This window comes from Anolis sagrei, chromosome 2 (genome assembly GCF_037176765.1).
Source record: "Anolis sagrei isolate rAnoSag1 chromosome 2, rAnoSag1.mat, whole genome shotgun sequence".
In the NCBI taxonomy this organism is placed as follows: domain Eukaryota; kingdom Metazoa; phylum Chordata; class Lepidosauria; order Squamata; family Dactyloidae; genus Anolis; species Anolis sagrei.
In genome coordinates, this window is record NC_090022.1 from 59,795,494 (window position 1) to 59,813,561 (window position 18,068).

The 18,068-nt window shown below is 41.9% G+C and overlaps 1 protein-coding gene across 2 annotated transcripts in view; it reads right to left on the reverse strand.

Moving 5' to 3' along the window:
* Window positions 1-18,068, reverse strand: part of CACNA2D3 (calcium voltage-gated channel auxiliary subunit alpha2delta 3) — a 674,683-nt gene that overhangs the window by 319,588 nt on the left and 337,027 nt on the right. For both annotated transcript variants that reach the window (XM_067463553.1, XM_067463552.1), the window contains exons 10-11: window positions 13,465-13,554; window positions 10,991-11,104 (exon numbers count right to left, since the gene is read on the reverse strand). In XM_067463553.1, the coding sequence (XP_067319654.1) occupies window positions 10,991-11,104; window positions 13,465-13,554 (204 nt within the window). The remainder of the gene's footprint in view (window positions 1-10,990; window positions 11,105-13,464; window positions 13,555-18,068) is intronic.

Here is an 18,068-nt window from a genome sequence, read left to right on the forward strand (position 1 = left end):
GGATCATGACAATGAAAACTCATTATGTGAAGGCTGACATGATGAGCAATGAAAGCATTTAGGTGGTGCTCATTGGTGGAGGAATCCTATAGAGAGCTATTCTTTTAGATGTCCAATTCCTGGAATCCCCAGAAGTGTTTGGTCCATTGTGAAATTCAAGATGCTGGACTTTCTGCACTCTTGGTCAGATCCAGCAAGATTCTTCTCTCATGCAATGGTTTCTTACCAACCCCCCCCCCCCCCTTAATTTCTTTTTCTGAGGCAAAGAAATGGTGACAATATTGGATCAGTAACCTTTTATACTAACGTACAGTATGTATTTCCCTTTTACTGAGTGAGATTACTGATCAAAATATTTTGGACAAACGTTTTCCCAATCTAATTAATTCAGAATAAACATGCAGTGATTCAAAATGAATCTCACACAGCATATAAAACTATCTTAAGTGCATCACATCACTGCTTGATGCAGTACCATACCATCCCTTCTATCAAACATTGATAGCCCACTTTTCTTCTAGACCAAGGACTTTACCTCTCAAGGCAGGCAAACTGTCATTGCAGTTGGACCATCACCAAAGGAGATAGTCCTTATCACATAAAACCACTTACATCCTGCTAACTGTTTACCTGTGATGCTCCAATCTCTAGCTATTGACTTTTAAACCATATCAATAACATCCCATCTCATTACATTTGTGCTACCTGTTGTAGTGCAGTGGGTCCCTTCCTCTTCTGTGCCACCATGCCAGCAGTAATGTGACCCCCATTTCCAAACTAGTTATCTTTTTAATGCTGGAATCGCACAATTATGTTAAAAATAAATAATAACTAAATCACAGGAGTACAAAAAGGTGGAGTTATGATGTGTGCAGAAGTCTGATCACCAGACCACGCGTTGCTGATCCAGTGCAATTGAAATACCAAATGGGCTCAATGCAGTATATATTCACAATCTGACTGTAGGTATTTCAATTAACTGAAGTTTCCAAACACTCTTCGAAGGCAGCCCCACACATAGTGAATTACACTAATCCAATCTTGATAGAACTACATTTCAAAGAATGGACACATCTTGTTCACCAGCTTTAACTGAGTAAATGCACTCCTGGCCGCTGCAGAAACCTGAGCATTCAGGGTCAGGGCTGAAATCAGGAATGCATTCAAACTGCAGATTTGTGTCTTCAGGGGGAGTGTAACTCAGACTAGAACAGGTTGAATCCCTATTGCATTTCAACTGACCAGGAGCACCTCTATCTTCTATGGACTGAGTTTCAACTTGTATCTGGAAGCAGGTAGTTTCTTGGTTTCAAACATCACTTTTATAACCTCAAGTCCTCCAGAAGCGGTACTAGATGTTCAGAATTAAAACAGAAGTTGTAAAGCCATCTTCAGTTTCTTTTAAAATAATGTACAGGCTAAAATAAAGTGCAGGAGGCATATATTGTTTTACAGAATGAATATTGCCCCTAGAGGTATTGTACCTCCATTAAAAAGAATCAAAGGAAATATCCTGTCTGGTAATCAATGGGGATGATCAGAGTAGCTCCGAACGTATTCTCCCCTACAAACCATCAAGACCACTAAGATCGTCTGGAGGGGCCCTGCTCTCGGTCCCTCCGCCTGCACAAGCACGGCTGGTGGGGACGAGGGACAGGGCCTTCTCGATGGTGGCCCCTTGACTTTGGAACTCCCTGCCATTAGAGATCAGAACTGCCCCCTCCCTCATGAAGTTCAGGAAACTAACAAAGACCTGGTTGTGGAACGCGGCATTTGACAACTGATTTAATTCTTTGCCCACATGAAAGGAGGATGATGAATGGGACTGTGATGGTGTCGGACGATTTGGCTCTTTTAACTGGGATGATAATGTTTTAATGTGTATGGTGCTGATATTTTAATCGTGTAATGAAGTGGCATTGTGTTGTTATTGTATATTCTTTGTATGTTAACACATGTTGTGAACCGGTCCGAATCCCTCTTTGAAGGTGAGAGGGTCGGTATATAAAACCTCGAAATAAATAAATAAATAATAGCTTCAGGGCCCACATTTGAGCTAGGAACCAATGGTTGCTTACCATGGTCTGCACTTGTAGCAGGCCTCAATCTGAAACAGATTTTTTCCCAACTGTACAATAACTGTTCGAAATGTTATGGTTTGAACCTGAGACCATGTGAAAATAAGCAACTTCTTCACTGCTTGGTTGCAACCTTTCATACACTCTCCCCTCTGCACATCACAAATTGGAAAATACCTGTTTGGCTATATATCTCCCTCCTCTCTCATAAAAAGAAAACTCACTATGAGAAAGACATGACCAACCTAATTTCAGCTGTTGATCATATATCACAGGTGATGGATGAAGCCTTCCTTTGGTCCATGAGATATAGAGCACAAGCAACAGCAATAACAGTCACATTTGAAACATTTGACTCCTTTTTCCTGTTCTACAAGATAATCAATTTAACACGACCAAGGCAATAGCATTGTGAGGCTATTATATTTGCTGCTCCTAATGTTCCATGTGTGCAGCATCAGCATGTTGCAAAACTAGGCAGCACTATTTAAAATTATGGGAAGCACTTTAATCTGCTGGAAATGGATAAAATGCCATTGCAGTTATGTCATGGCCCAGCTATCTGTTTTATCAAATGTGTTTTTAAACATTATTTTACTCTTGTGGGAAGTTGCAGAAGAACCACATGCTAGCCTTTTTTTTTTTTTTGAAAATCACTATAGGTGTTCTGCTACAGAATGAATATGGCCCCTAGACTAAATTGCATTTCTTTATATGAAATTGTATTCATTTATTTTTTACAGTTAAAATATCTTGATCATATACCATGATTCACATAGGAAACATGTCAAAATAGAGAACACATTAGTTAAAATGCTGTACAACCAATTTGCAAAAAAGTCACATAAACACACAACACAAAAGAATCCCTATACATTTGGGTGCACAAACAAGCAAATACTGATCCCAAGTTAGCTTACACAGCCTTCTCCCAAATATGTATGGATAGATGTGTGTGTAAATACATAAGTAAATAATATATAAATCAATAAGTACATACTCTGGACCAGATGAAATTGCTTAACTCTGTGTGCTATAGGTGGTTGAGTCATAAAGAGATTGTGACATATAGAAGAGAATACATCTATTTAAATTCACAACCTTTCTTAATTTTAATAACAAGATGACTATCAGCATCAATGTCGATTGTAAAAAGACACTAGTTTTTGTTAGCCATAACTTACTTTGCATGCTTGGAGATGTAAGAACGGCCATACCAATGTAGTACACTTATAGCATTAACACCATGCAACACTGGGAGGAAGATGGGAAGGAAAATCTTAAGACATAGGACCTTATCACATTGAGGTCCTGAAGCTGGATGACAGTTGGGGACTCCATGGGGCAATGAGGCAAATCTGTGGGGCAGCAGAAGAAACCGCATGGCCCCTTCACCATCACATGGAGGAAGTCTTCACTGCTCAACTTCTCCCCATGCAGTCCCTGGTAGTCACCCATATTTTGATTTTTTTTCTCCCAGCACGCTTTTGACTCTGAACTAGAACGGAGCCCCTCCAGAAATAGCCCTACATCATGTGATGGGCTCCAGCAGGCTCAGTGCCAGCTCCATGTTGAAAGCGTTCTACAACGGGGCAAAAGTCTCATGTGATGAGATTGTAAGGCAAGGGTGGGCAACCCCCAGGGGTCCAGGAGCAAGTTTACTATTTTAGGTGCAAACTTTGAGGGTTCCATCAGACCCTCCACATGGAAAATCAAAAACTGATGGGGGTTATAAAAAACTCCACTAAATATAGCTGAGTGGTAATTAGCCTTATTGTACAGTAAAATCACACTTCCTTTTTAAAAATGACAGGAAAAAATGAAAAGCTGAGGGGCTTCTAGGCCATGGACTGCAGAGTACCTGATACTCACCTCTAACCTAAGATGGAAAAAAACACTCATTTCATTAGTCTTCATGAAAACATTGAATTTTCACATATTGTTAATTGTATAGATGAAGAAAAGACACCAAGATATGATTCAGGGTACTTTTACATTTGAATTATAGTTTCCCTGACCTTCCAAAATTTAATAAGGTTATTTCATTTTTTTTAAAAAGAAGAACTGGAAAAATATATTTTAGACTGCAACTTTCAAATGTCAATAATACATTGTTGCTTGTTGGGGATGGGGGATAGGGACCCAAAATTCAATTTCTATTTAAGATATGTGGTTTCCTTGTACCTAAGATATGACTGGATATGACATGGAGAAAAACATTTTGAGCTTCAATTAAATTGCAAACATATTGTGGAACATATATCTTGCGTACACATGGCCTTATCTAGGTCAGTATTTGCTGACAAACCAAGGAAATAAGAGACCAAACAACAGGAGTGGAATGAAATAAGGGCAACTTTTATTAACTAGTTACCTTTTCAGCTGTTACTTGCAAATATCAAATCGATTGTCAATTTGGTACTGGAGTGGCTGAAGTGGTCAGTCATCCCTAATATGAGCCTCCAGCCTTCCCGGCGAAACACAATCCCTGATTTATTATTATTATTATTATTATTATTAACTTTATTTGTACCCCGCTAGCATCTCCCGCAGGACTCGATGTGGCTTACACTGGCCGAAGCCTCAAACACAATACAATAAAACATAACACAATAATAAACAAGCAAATCAAAACAATTAAGCAAAATAACAACAATAACTATATCAAGACACTATTAAAACTGGTTCGGCCGGCGCAATGGGGTACAGGGTTAAAATGCTGAAATGGCAGGAGGAACGTAGGAGTAAAGGTGCTGTGTGCAGTAACATCGGTTGTGCTAAAGTGCTTCTAGGACTTGGGATGGGGATTCCTAATCTGAGAAGGCACATCGGAACAGCCAGGTTTTTAGGTTCCTTCTGAAAACTGCTAAAGTAGGGGCCTGTTGGAGATCTTTTAGAAGGGCATTCCAAAGTCGGGGGGCCGCCACAGAGAAGGCCCTGTCCCGTGTCCCCACCAAGTGCGCTTGCAACGTGGGTGGGATCACGAGCAGGGCCTCCCCAGATGATCGGAGTGAGCGTGTGGGTTCGTAGATGGAGATGCGGTCACGCAGGTAGGGTGGTCCCAAACCGTTCAGGGCTTTGTAGGTGAGCACCTGCACCTTGAATTGGGCTCGGAAAATAAATGGCAGCCAGTGGAGCTCCTTAAACAGAGGGGTAGCCCTCTCTTGATAATGAGCCCCGGTTAGAATCCTGGCTGCTGCCCGCTGGACCAATTGAAGTTTCCGAGCCGTCTTCAGGGGCAGCCCCACGTAGAGCGCATTGCAGTAATCCATTCTAGAGGTGACCAAGGCGTGGACCACCCCGGCCAGATCTGCCTTCACGAGGTACGGTCGCAGCTGGCGCACAAGTCTCAATTGTGCAAAGGCCCTCCCGGATACCGCCGACACCTGAGCCTCAAGTGTGAGCGAGGAATCCAGGAGGACACCCAAACTGCGGACCTGTGGTTTCAGGGGGAGTGTAACCCCGTCCAACACAGGTTGCCACCCTATACCCCGATCCGGTTTACGATCGACCAGGAGGACCTCTGTCTTGTCAGGATTGATCTTCAGCTTGTTCTTCCTCATCCAGATCGACACAGCGGCCAGGCACTCGTCCAGCACCCGAGAAGCCTCCTTGGAATTAGGTGGAAAAGAGTAGTGGAGTTGTGCGTCATCCGCATAAAGATGGCACCCAACTCCAAAACTCCGGATGACCTCTCCCAGCGGTTTCATGTAGATGTTGAAAAGCATGGGCGACAAAATAGAGCCTTGCGGGACCCCACAGGTCAAAGGCCAGGGGTCAGAGCAGGCGTCTCCCAGCTTCACCATCTGGGTTCGTCCCTCCAGGAAGGACCGGAGCCACGACAAAACCGCGCCCCCAAGGCCCATCCCAGAGAGACGACCCAGAAGGATACCATGATCGATGGTATCGAAAGCCGCTGAGATGTCCAAGAGAACCAGCAGAGTCACACTCCCCCTGTCCAGCTCTCTGCGGAGGTCATCCACCAAGGCGACCAAGGCTGTCTCGGTGCCATGACCAGGCCTGAAACCAGACTGTGACTGATCTAGGTAGTTGGTATCGTCTAAGAAGCTCTGGAGCTGGGAGGCAACCACCCGCTCCAGCACCTTACCCAGAAAAGGGAGGTTGGAGATTGGCCTGTAATTACGCAGCACCGTGGAGTCAAGGGAAGCTTTTTTGAGGAGTGGACGAACCACAGCCTGTTTCAGATTGGATGGAAAAATCCCTTGCTCCAACGATGCATTGACAATCAACACAAACCAATCAACCAACCCCTCCCTGGCTGATTTAATGAGCCAAGATGGGCATGGGTCTAGAGGTGAGGTGGTCGCCCTCACAGCCCCAAGAACCTCCTCTACGGTTTCAGGAAGAACAAGCCTAAAAGAATCCCACAAAGATGGACAAGCAGGTGCCTCCGTCACCTCTTCTGGCACTGTGATGGAATTGGAGTCGAGCTCGAGGCGTATCTGAGCGACTTTACCTGCAAAATGGTGTGCGAAATCGCGACACCGAGCTGCTGGGTCATCAGTGACCTCCTCCACCACAGGTGGGTGGAGGAGTTCCCCCACGACCCGAAACAGCTCCGATGATCTATTTGCTGCAGACGCTATACGGGTGGTCGTGAATGATTTCCTGGCCACCCGTATAGCCACGGAGTATGCCTTAAGAGAGGCTTTAGCCCGTGTTCGATCAGAAACGTCCTGAGATTTCCTCCATTTGCGCTCTAGCCCCCTTCTCGTATGCTTCATCACAGCCAGCTCCCCGGTGAACCAGGGAGATGGCCTGTCACGACGCAACGAGATGGGGCGTTCGGGTGCGATCGTATCTATCGCCCTGGACATCTCCCCATTATAGAGAGTTACCAAGGCGTCGATAGAATCGCCAGGCTCCAAGGCAGGAAGAACCCCAAGATTCCTCAGGAATCCGTCTGGATCCATCAGTCTCCTAGGGCGGACCATTTTAATCTGTCCTCCACCCCTGCGGAGGTTAAGAGACGCAGTAAGTCTAAAAGTGATCAGATAATGATCAGACCATGACACCGGAAGGATGTTTTGATCTTCCACTCTAATCATTTCGTTGTCCGCCACGAAAACAAGGTCAAGAGTATGTCCAGCTTGATGAGTGGGACCAGATATTATCTGTGACAGTCCTATGGTCATCATGGTGGCCATAAAGTCCTGAGCTGCGCCAGATAGGGTGGTCTCAGCATGGATGTTAAAATCACCCAGCACCACCAGGCGCTGGGAAACCAAAGCCGAATTGGAGACCACCTCCGCTAGCTCAGACAGGGAAGCTGCTGGGTCGCGGGGTGGGCGGTACACCAGCAGGAACCCCACACTGTCACGGCCCCCCACTTTCAAGTGGACACACTCGAACCCAGAAGCCTGCGGAACAGCGCATCTGATCACGGTGATGGATTGCCGAAAGACTACTGCGACCCCTCCTCCCCGCCCCCTTTGTCTGGCCTGCTGATGCACTCCAAAGCCTGGTGGGCACAGCTGAGAGAGATTTACTCCCCCCAGCTCGTCCAACCAGGTCTCGGTGATGCATGCCAGATCCGCCCTCTCATCCAGGATCAAGTCCTGGATGGCCGCAGTCTTGCCACTAACAGATCTGGCATTAATCAGCAGGACCTTAAGACCGAGGGGACTGCCACGGAGCCTACCACTACCTACCTTCTCCAGGGTCGCAAAGACTCTGTTGCGCTTCTCCCTGGGATATTGGTGACCCGCTATTCTCCTCCCCCACACGACTTGAATGGCACCCCCTTCCTCCGGAACCCTCCCCCCCCCCACATGGCCGGGATCTGTAACTAGTCAGCTCTCAGAGGAGGAAGTCGGGCTGGGGAATAATCTCCCTTGGGCGTTGGGTAGAGATGTTTCTGATGATGAGGTAGATAGTGAAACATCAAGGGAGCTGAGTGGACTGAATAAGGGAAGTGTTCTCGAGCAAAGGAGTGTAGCTGGTTGAGTGGGGGCGACCAGGACAGATGGGGTCTCAAAATGATACGAACCAGGAAGGGGGCCCCTAACCGGTGAGCTAGTTGTGGATGCACGGGGACCTGATGGAGTATGGCGAGAAGGAACCCCGGAGGCAAATAAGGGGCGTATCTGAGGGTCCACAACTACCCTCCTAATGGTAATGCCCCATTTCTTTAAATCAGAGCGCTTTGGCATGAGCTCTCCGAGCCATGAATTGTCTTCTGGTGTTATTTGAAGACGGGAGGAATGGTCAGATGATTGGTAGTCCCTCCATAACCACACTATGGCTTCTAGTCTTATATCCTGTGGTCTTTTACCCAGGATTTGGGCCAAGGAGTTACAAACTGCCCTCTTAGAGGTCCATCTGCCTCTGTTTACCATTTGATCAGCAAGGTCCAGCTTGTACATACTGGAAGGCTGATCAAAGGGTGTAAGACTTCAAAGCCACTTTTGCTTCTAACTAGGGCAAAGACCTCAAAACCAGCCACAAGGACAGGAGATTAATTCCAACCCCTAGATTGCTTGATTCCCAGGAGAAGTTCAAAATTCCCACCAAACATATAAAGTGCCAGTAGGTGAAACACTGACTCATAGTTTCCCCCAATATCTGCTTATTTAATTGACACCATCTGCCCATTGTCCGTAACTCTGTGTTGGTGTAGAGTAGGTGAAAAAAATCCCTGAGAAAGGGGGAGGGTTCCTATCTGGCTCCTAACGTGATAACTTCAAGCTACATTGCAAAAGGAGGCTGACGGGCAGGTGGGCTGAAGAGGAAGATGAGGGTGCATGGCTGACTTAAACAACTTACACAAGCCACTGCCCCCCACCCATAGTTACCAACAAAAAATATTTCTGGCTATCCCTGGATGCCAGCAAATTGATTTACCCCACCTCCACTGCCAAAACGTTTTGAGACCTCAAATAAATCCCAAACATATTGTGGAACATATATATTGTGTACACATGACACATGGCCTTATCCAGGTCAGTGTATGTTGATATAACTTTTCTCAGACCCAACAACACATAGAGTTATTGTTCCACAGCCATAGCAAAAAGACCAGCCAGGTCCACAACATCCATTTATCGAACTTTCATCCAGCAGCTCCAAATAGTCATAAACTAATAAATGATAAGTAAGAGCCTTAGCTTTCTAATTTTATATTTCAGCTGTTCATTTTCCTTTAAGATAAGCTCAGTAAAATTCAAAACATGCATTAATGTTATCCAGAGAAACAGCACAATTAAAATATCACCTTATCTTCTGACTCCACAACCATATTACTGTACATGATCATACTACTGAAGGGAATGTTCAAAGATATAAGCAGAGCTTTGGGCTGTCATTCTGTCCACAGAGCTAGAGACTTTATCTCATTTTTATATAAAAAAATGAAATCTACTGACTGACTGACAAAATATGCTGTGACTAATTATACAAGATATGTGCAACTGCTAATAATAACAGAATTACACATTATATATTTCATATTCATGAATAGCAATAATGTGTCTATATTAATAACACAAAATAATTCTCAAGACAGTTCCAGAATAGTGCCCTATACACGTTTATTCATTTCAACTTAACTAGATCTAGCCACTTTCCTCAATTATCAGTAATATTAAAAGCATATGTTGGCTCTAGTATAGGTGAGGGGTAGAGGATGTGGTCTTCCTTATCTCCTCTCCATACCAGGGTTAGAAGGCCATGCTGAATGATGTGAGCTATAATGTGGGGGGAAGGTCTTCCCTAAAAATTGGGCCATGGCTATTGATACACACATTGGAGTTATGAAAGCAAACTCATAGTGGATCTATGTATTGTCGAAGGCTCATAGTGGATCTACTGTAGATTGCAACATGTGAATCTTTTGCTATATACAGCAGTTACCATACTGATTCACCTGGTATGGTGGAGCATCTCATCAGAAATCAGAATAACCAAAGAGAAGTCACAGTCCCCAGTTTTTATTTTGTAGTTATAGCTTTATACAAGATATTAGTTATCATTCATTCATTCATTCATCTCTTCTTGTATTTATACTTTCACCTCATAGCAGAACTTCTCAGATCAGTTCATAAACAAGTATAGTTGAAATATAAAATTGACAAAGCAGTGATACATGTAATCTGACACAATATTTAACTTTAAACATACATCTTTTTTAAAAATAGTAAAAAGTTACAAGAAAAAAATTAAGCCATGGTATGTAAATGCCATGTTTTCCCTTTTGCACAGAAAGACATGCTAAGTTATTTTGCATTTGATTCTTTTTAAGACTATGATATTGGATTGCATTATTTTAAATAAGTGGTTTTAAGGTTTATATGGTTTTAATGATTTTTTAATGTATATGTTCTTATTATGTATGGTTTTGGCATCAAATTATTGCCTATATATGTAAGCCGCCTTAAGTCCCCTATAGGGTTGAGAAAGGCGGGATATAAATTTAGTAAATAAATTAATTAAATGTGCACATATGCAAACATTTCTATATGTTGTATCTCCCATTATTACTTGTTTTGTTTTTAATGCACACAGTTCTAAAACCAGATAACCTCATAACTATCATCTTCCCTTCCCATTCAGTTTAATATATTCATGCTTCAAAAGCACCTTGCTTCTACAAGCAAGATATACACCATCATATTTGAAACTACGAAGCAGTTTTGTTAAGGCAGGCTGTAGCAATGGAGGCTGTTAGAACATAGGGGAGAAAGGCATTTCTCAAGGCATCTTGTCTCAATATATTTCTCATTGGAGATGGTCCCCAAGAAGAGGGGCCATGTCTTGAGACTTAGAACCAAGCCCTAAGGCCTGGAGATCCTAAACAAAAACCCCATCGGTTTACACCCAATCATAAGTGAAACAGAAAACCATCCTTATGATATCAGGTATAGGTGCTCCACTGATAGGTATAATTGACTTACCTTCCTGTCTGGCCAATTATACTTTTCAAATACTGCATCATAGGTGTCCACAGCACCATCTGTAACCAGCATTATAGCTTGACTGCAAATACTCCCTTGACCTGTGTGGTTGAACTGGGAAATATAGATATAACCAAATTACTGTGATTCTTTTTTAGCTTTTGACACATGTAGGTAAACCAACATTTTTTTCTATGAGAAAACTTAGCTGTGAGGAGAGACAGGTAATAAATTTCTACTACTACTACTTTTGTTGAGTTATTGGACATTCCTAACATGCTATACATTCATCAAAGAAATTCCAAGTGTTTATTTTTACTGGAAAACTTTGTTTCCCTTTTTTTAAAAATCAAGTGGTCCAAGAGAAACTGCTAAGTGATGTGGTATTAGAAATAATAGATTTCTAAATCAGAGGAATTTTGTGAAAATATGCTAATATAGTAATGTTCATTAATGGTCAGATAAATGAGAGATAACCAAAATAAGCATTGGTTTATTAAAACTAGCCAAATAATCCTTTTGGTGGAAAGGACATTAAAATGATTACTATTATTTCATCATTATCATGATTTAGAAATGTAAAAACCTGAATTGATATAGAACTTCCTCTCTCTTTTTGAAACAGAATGTTCCAAAGAAAATGGAAAGGTATTATTAAAATATATCAAAAATGTGCCATCATTTCATGTAGTATACAGAATGCTTGGCAGTTTTGTGATGGGTAATAAAGGTCATAATTAACAGGATGATGATGCGGCAGAAGGGATTAATCTTCCTCCTGGTTCTAAAGGTCAGAGTAATCTGTATATAAGAATTTACAGATTAAGGGTGGAGGCCCACAGAGATAGGATGCAGCTGTGATAAGATGCCTAAAAGGAGCCTAGCTAGAGACTGCTCTTTGTGGGTGGTTGAGTATTTGTGATACTTGGTTGTGGAGGTTGGTGGCTTTACTCCCAGGTTGTATGGATTGTGCTATCCTAACCTGTATTGTGAACTCTTGGAACCTTGTAAGCTGATGAACCTTGAACCCTGGTGAGAATCTTGTTGTGGACTCTGTTGCTCTTGTGTGGAACTTAATGCACCTTGAATCCCTGGATTGACTTGACTATGGATTTTGGATTGCCCTTGAACTCTGGATTATCTGGATTGACCTTTGGAACTATGACTAGCTTTGAACTCTAGTACCTTGAAACATTAGACAGTGAACTATTATTTATTTATTTATTTTGCACATTTCTACCCCGCCCTTCTCAACCCCTGAGGGGGGGATGCAGGGCGGCTTACAAAAGGCACAATTCCGATGCCAACACAAACAATAAGATAAAAACATATATCAACAGCAATTATAAACAATTAAAACAATCAATTATACATAACAATCCATAAAACTACCAGCATTTGTGGTATGCTCCTTATTATAAGTCTTTGCTTCGTGTCTGCTGCTGTTTGCTATCTTTATGTTTTGAACTGGGACCTTGAAACACCCAAATGTGTAAGTGCTTCTTAAAGTAATAGCTTTGACACAGGCCGGGTGTTTGTTTTGGTTAATTTCTGCCTGCATACCAGCAGAGCCCTGGATCCTGACATACTATCAGAAATGTATTTTAAAATCTTACTTTCATCTATCTGCATAATCATATTTTTTAGAATTTGTATTTTTTAAGCAAGTGCTTAAACATAATGATGAATATTTCCCCATGTGTATCTATAACTTTATATAGATATATATTGTACAGTAGAAATGATGAAAGTCTTAATAACAACAACAAGAAGAATGACAAAAGGCATTAATTATGATGAACTACAATTAACTGAGTGATTCATCAGACAACAGTGAAAACCTGGATGCATCCTCACATTTTGAGCTCTTGGTTGTAATTAACCATCTTCAAAATGTCATAGAATTTTATTTAATTGGTTGGGATTCCCCCCCCCCCCCCCAAAGGTTAATCAAAACAAAGATCAGATTTATCTTCAAATAATTACAATGGGATAATAGCAAGCATCTCACCACTTTTTCGTATTCAATCTTTTTTTTTTTTGGTGGGGGGGGGGGAGAATTTGGACAAAGCTTTGTGAGTCCAATTTGTGAGACGAAGCTTTAAGAATAATTCATATCAAAAGCCTCTCACTCTTTAATGTGCCAGGCAATACTTTATTACTATTGTGAATTAATATTAACCAAGTTTAATTACCATATCCATGAATCAATCCAAAAATGAGATTAATAGACTACTAATAGAGCAACAGGACTTTTGCATATGAAAATGTGCTAACCTGTAATTTTCAAAAAATGATCTAAGTGGTACATGCTGTTAGATAAAGTGAACATTAGCTCAATGATCACTGTAAAAAAGACATGATTTCCTTTGATACTATCTGGCAAATGTTAAGGGCGGAATACATATTTTTATTTTCCGAGCAACTGAATATTGAAATGAAAGAAATAAATTGGGGGGAAAGCATTAACTTACATCACTGAGCATGTTGAAAGCTTCAACTAAAGCAATATCCAGCATTCCAATTCCTTTTGCAAACAGTTTGTCAAGATGTTCCCTGAAGTGCTGGGGAGAGAAAGAAACAGGGTTTCAAGCAAAGTATTTATCAAGACTTTACACTAAACCTACCCTTGAAATATTAAAGGCCAACTCTGGCTTCTAGCACAATATCAGGCACCTTTTATAAAGTCTAAGGAAGTTGGGTCATTTTTTAAAGATCAGTTCTTTGCCCTTTCTATTTCTGGGGGGAAAAAAACTTACACTTTCACAGTAATGTAGACTTACATCTCACCTCTCCTCAAATTTATAAGTAAAGCAAACAATGGAGGCAAGTAGACCAAAAATAAAAAGTAAAGAGAACAATGCCAAAAAAAAAACCAAAAAACCACCAGTTAAGTGATTTGCAATGCAATAAATGCAATTCTGAATCAATTTTAAAAGTTAAAAATAGTTTATCTGGTGAGAAATCAGAAAGTTCCTAAACATTCAAAACAACAATCCTTGCTAAAAGGAATGCTGATGCTTATATTACAGTTAATTAAATAAACATTTTAGGATCATATGCTAGCTATACTTCTCAAGAGGTCAATCCCATTGAAATCAGTGGGTCTCATTTCATGGAAGAGTTGCACAGGAGTGTAAATCTTTTAGAAGATCATATTTTGCCTTCTTTGGATTCCAAATGAGCAAGAGACACATAATTCATAGTTCAAATGTCCTTGTTCATAGGCTGTCAGCTTTTTAAACTTTGTCTGAATATTGTTTATCCCTTCACAATATAGGAGAAGAAACTGACGTCAACTTATAAGCTATCCTAAACAATTAACTTATTTTTTTGGAAGACATCTTTCTCCCTACTCTGGAAGAAAGGTAGCATATAAATATATAAATAAGATGGACTGAAGGTTTAGTCTTTGTTTAAAAACCTAACATCCACTGACTGATAACACAAGGTAGTGGAATGAAGCACACAAAGATGCCAGTTTCCGAAACATGAGGTACTTTTAACATGAAGTCGTACTTTAGTATTGAAAAAAATCCATCCAATAGTTACAACTCAAAAGGAGTGTCAATATCCTTTAAGTTACTACTTATAATTGCACAATATAGTTAAAATTTTGCTATTATAGAAAGGAGTTAATTACCATATATACTTGAAGATAAGCTGGGGTTTTCAGCCCTTTTTTGAGCTGAAAAAGCCTCCCTTGGCTTATAATGGGGTCAAGCCAGTCAGTGGCACCTAGAGGCAATTGCTTACAATATGTGATATATTTCTCTCTCCTCTTCATCTCCCTTTACAGTGTGTTTTCTTTTCCAGTCAAAAGGGAGCGAAGGAGGGAAAGGAGATATATTTCATGTCCTCTTGTTTGTATGGCTCTCTTTCAAACCCACCCAAATTCCTGGCTTTTTTGTGTATGTAAATGTATTAACTTTATAAGTGCATTTTTGTTCCCTTGGAAGTTTTCCCTTCATATGTATGCACTGCAGGTCTTTGCAAATCCTATATACATATAGATATCTAGAGATTTCCATGTACCTATATATCTGTATCTATATGTATACATTTTTATATATGAATTTTCCCCTTACATGTTTGCAAGTCTCTGCAAATCCTATATATAGATATAGATATCAATAAATATATAGGTACCTATATATCTGTATATCTGTGTGTATGTATATGTGTGTGTATAAACATTTTTATATGTGACTTTTCCCCTCATATGTATGCAAGTCTTTGCAAATCCTATATATATATATATATATATATATAGAGAGAGAGAGAGAGAGAGAGATGTCTAGATAGATGTCTAGATAGATAGATATGAATATAGATATATGGGCCTTGCAAATATTACAGGGGGAAAATGCACACATAAATATATGTATATAGACATGTCTAGATAGATACGAATATAGATATATAGGGCTTGCAAATATTGCAAGAGTGAAATGCACATATATATAGAGAGGATTGGCAAACATTTCAGAGGGAAATGCATATGTGAAATTAGTATATATAATTATAGATCTATATCTAACTCATCTCTGCATTGTTTATATAGCCAATGAATGTTTGCCTGTTACTATGTTGGAAGCTGGCCTGAGTTCCCACGGGGAGATAAGGCAGGATACAAATGAAGTTTTTTGTTATTATTATAAAGTTATTGTTGATATATTGTTTTTGTTCACCCTACTTTTCCACTTACATAACTAGTTTATTGTATTTCTTTGAAATACGGTAAATATTCAAAAACATTTAACCTACTGATGCCTCAATTAATGTAATTTTATTGGTATCTATTTTTGTTTTGAAATATACCAGTAGCTGCTGCAATTCCCACCCTCAACTTATACTCGAGTCAATAAGTTTTCCCAGTTTTTTCTGGTAAAATTGTGTGCCTCGTCTTATATTCAGGTAGTCTTATACTCCAGTATAAGACGACCCAGTTACTACTAAACTCAGCAACAGTAATACAGTTTAGAATTTGTTGTCAAAGACACATGCTGTAAGATGAGATTTTCCCTTTGTCAAATTTGTTTGTAACATTATCTTTTATTTTCCTTAAAATAAAATAGGACGTAAAAACCATAATGCTTTGCCTTTTCCTCCACCTAAATGAATAAATATGCATATATAAAAGAATGTATAGAGTGCAGGCCCGTAGCCAGGATTTTGATTCGGGGGGGAGGGAGGCTGAGTTTGATTTGGGGGGGGGGGGGGCTGTGTCTGAGTGAAAGAGGGTCTACCCTAGCAAACCTTTTGTATCGTTACCCCAATACCCCCATGCATATGAGATATATTGAGCATGGTGATCAGATCATGATATGAATAAACATAACAGTCTAAATAATGTACCAGTAAGGCCTTTTCGCAGACTACCATGAGAATTTCGGGGGGGGGGGGGGGCTGAAGCCCCCAAAGCCCCCCCCCCCCAGCTACATGCCTGTATAGGGGAAAGGGTTATATATTAAATGTAGTGCCATGAAAGGAAGTTATATATGCCTTATATGAGATTCCCCCTAAATTTTCTCCATGGAACATTTTTTCCACTTTCTTTATTGAAATAATGGATTCACACAGTTTTGTGGATGATAAAATATTATGAAACTTTCATAACTTAAGAGGGGGAAATTTCAGCTTATGGCAATTTTGAAGCATATACTGCTGCTGCAAAACTAGGCAGGTTTTCCAAACCAATTAGTGTAGCTTTAATGTTCACAGTGACCCAGTAAATATGGTTCATGCAGCTCAATATTTTGAAAACACATAACGGCAAAGTCTTGTTCATTTAAATAAGCAGTTAAGGTGTAATGAATTCTGTATCTACAACAGGGGCTGTGTTTCACTACTTTTTGTTGTCAACAGTGGAATTGACAGTGGAAAACTTTTATATTCCAACCTTTCCAAAATAATTTTTAATGACATATTAGCAATCTAAAATTAGGAATGTCAATTCTTAGGACCAGGGAGATGTTCAGATTTATAGAATTCTTCCTGAGGCTTCTCATACATGTAATATGTAGGCCTGTGCGGTTTCGTTCGTTATTTCGTTATTAATTCGTTATTTTTACCATATCCGACGCGATATCAAAGCACATTTTTAAACCCGGAAGAGTTTAAAAATATCGAAACAGCAGCCCCATATATTTTACGAGCTTCAGCTCGTGTCGTTAATGGGATGGAGGCTGCTGAGTGCTGCTGGTGCCTGGGAGCCAATCCGGCGCTCCCAAGCACCCCAGCAGTAAATGGGGCGGGCGGGGCGAAGGGGCGGCGCGAGCGCACACCCAGTGAGCCAAGCACCGCCCCTGCCTGTTGGGCGCCCGGCCCGCGCGCGCTCACCCTTACAACCGGCCTCCGCCAATTGGCTCCGGCTCCTGCGCCCTCCTCCTCCTCCTCCCAGCTGTGTTGCAGGAAGTGTCAGGAGGAGGAGGAGGAGGGCGCAGGAGCCGGAGCCACGCGCGCCATCCAATCGGCTCCGGCTCCTGCGCCCTCCTCCTCCTCCTCCTGACACTTCCTGCAACACAGCTGGAAGGAGGAGGAGGAGGAGGGCACAGGAGCCGGAGCCGATTGGATGGCGCGCGCGGCTCCGGCTCCTGCGCCCTCCTCCTCCTCCTCCTCCTCCCAGCTGTGTTGCAGGAAGTGCCAGGAGGAGGAGGAGGGCGCAGGAGCCGGAGCCGCGCGAGCCATCCAATCGGCTCCGGCTCCTGCGCCCTCCTCCTCCTCCTCCTGACACTTCCTGCAACACAGCTGGGAGGAGGAGGAGGAGGAGGAGGGCGCAGGAGCCGGAGCCGATTGGATGGCGCGCGCGGCTCCGGCTCCTGCGCCCTCCTCCTCCTCCTCCTCCTCCTCCCAGCTGTGTTGCAGGAAGTGCCAGGAGGAGGAGGAGGAGGGCGCAGGAGCCGGAGCCGCGCGCGCCATCCAATCGGCTCCGGCTCCTGCGCCCTCCTCCTCCTCCTCCTGACACTTCCTGCAACACAGCTGGGAGGAGGAGGAGGAGGAGGGGGGCGCAGGAGCCGGAGCCGCGCGCGCCATCCAATCGGCTCCGGCTCCTGCGCCCTCCTCCTCCTCCTCCTCC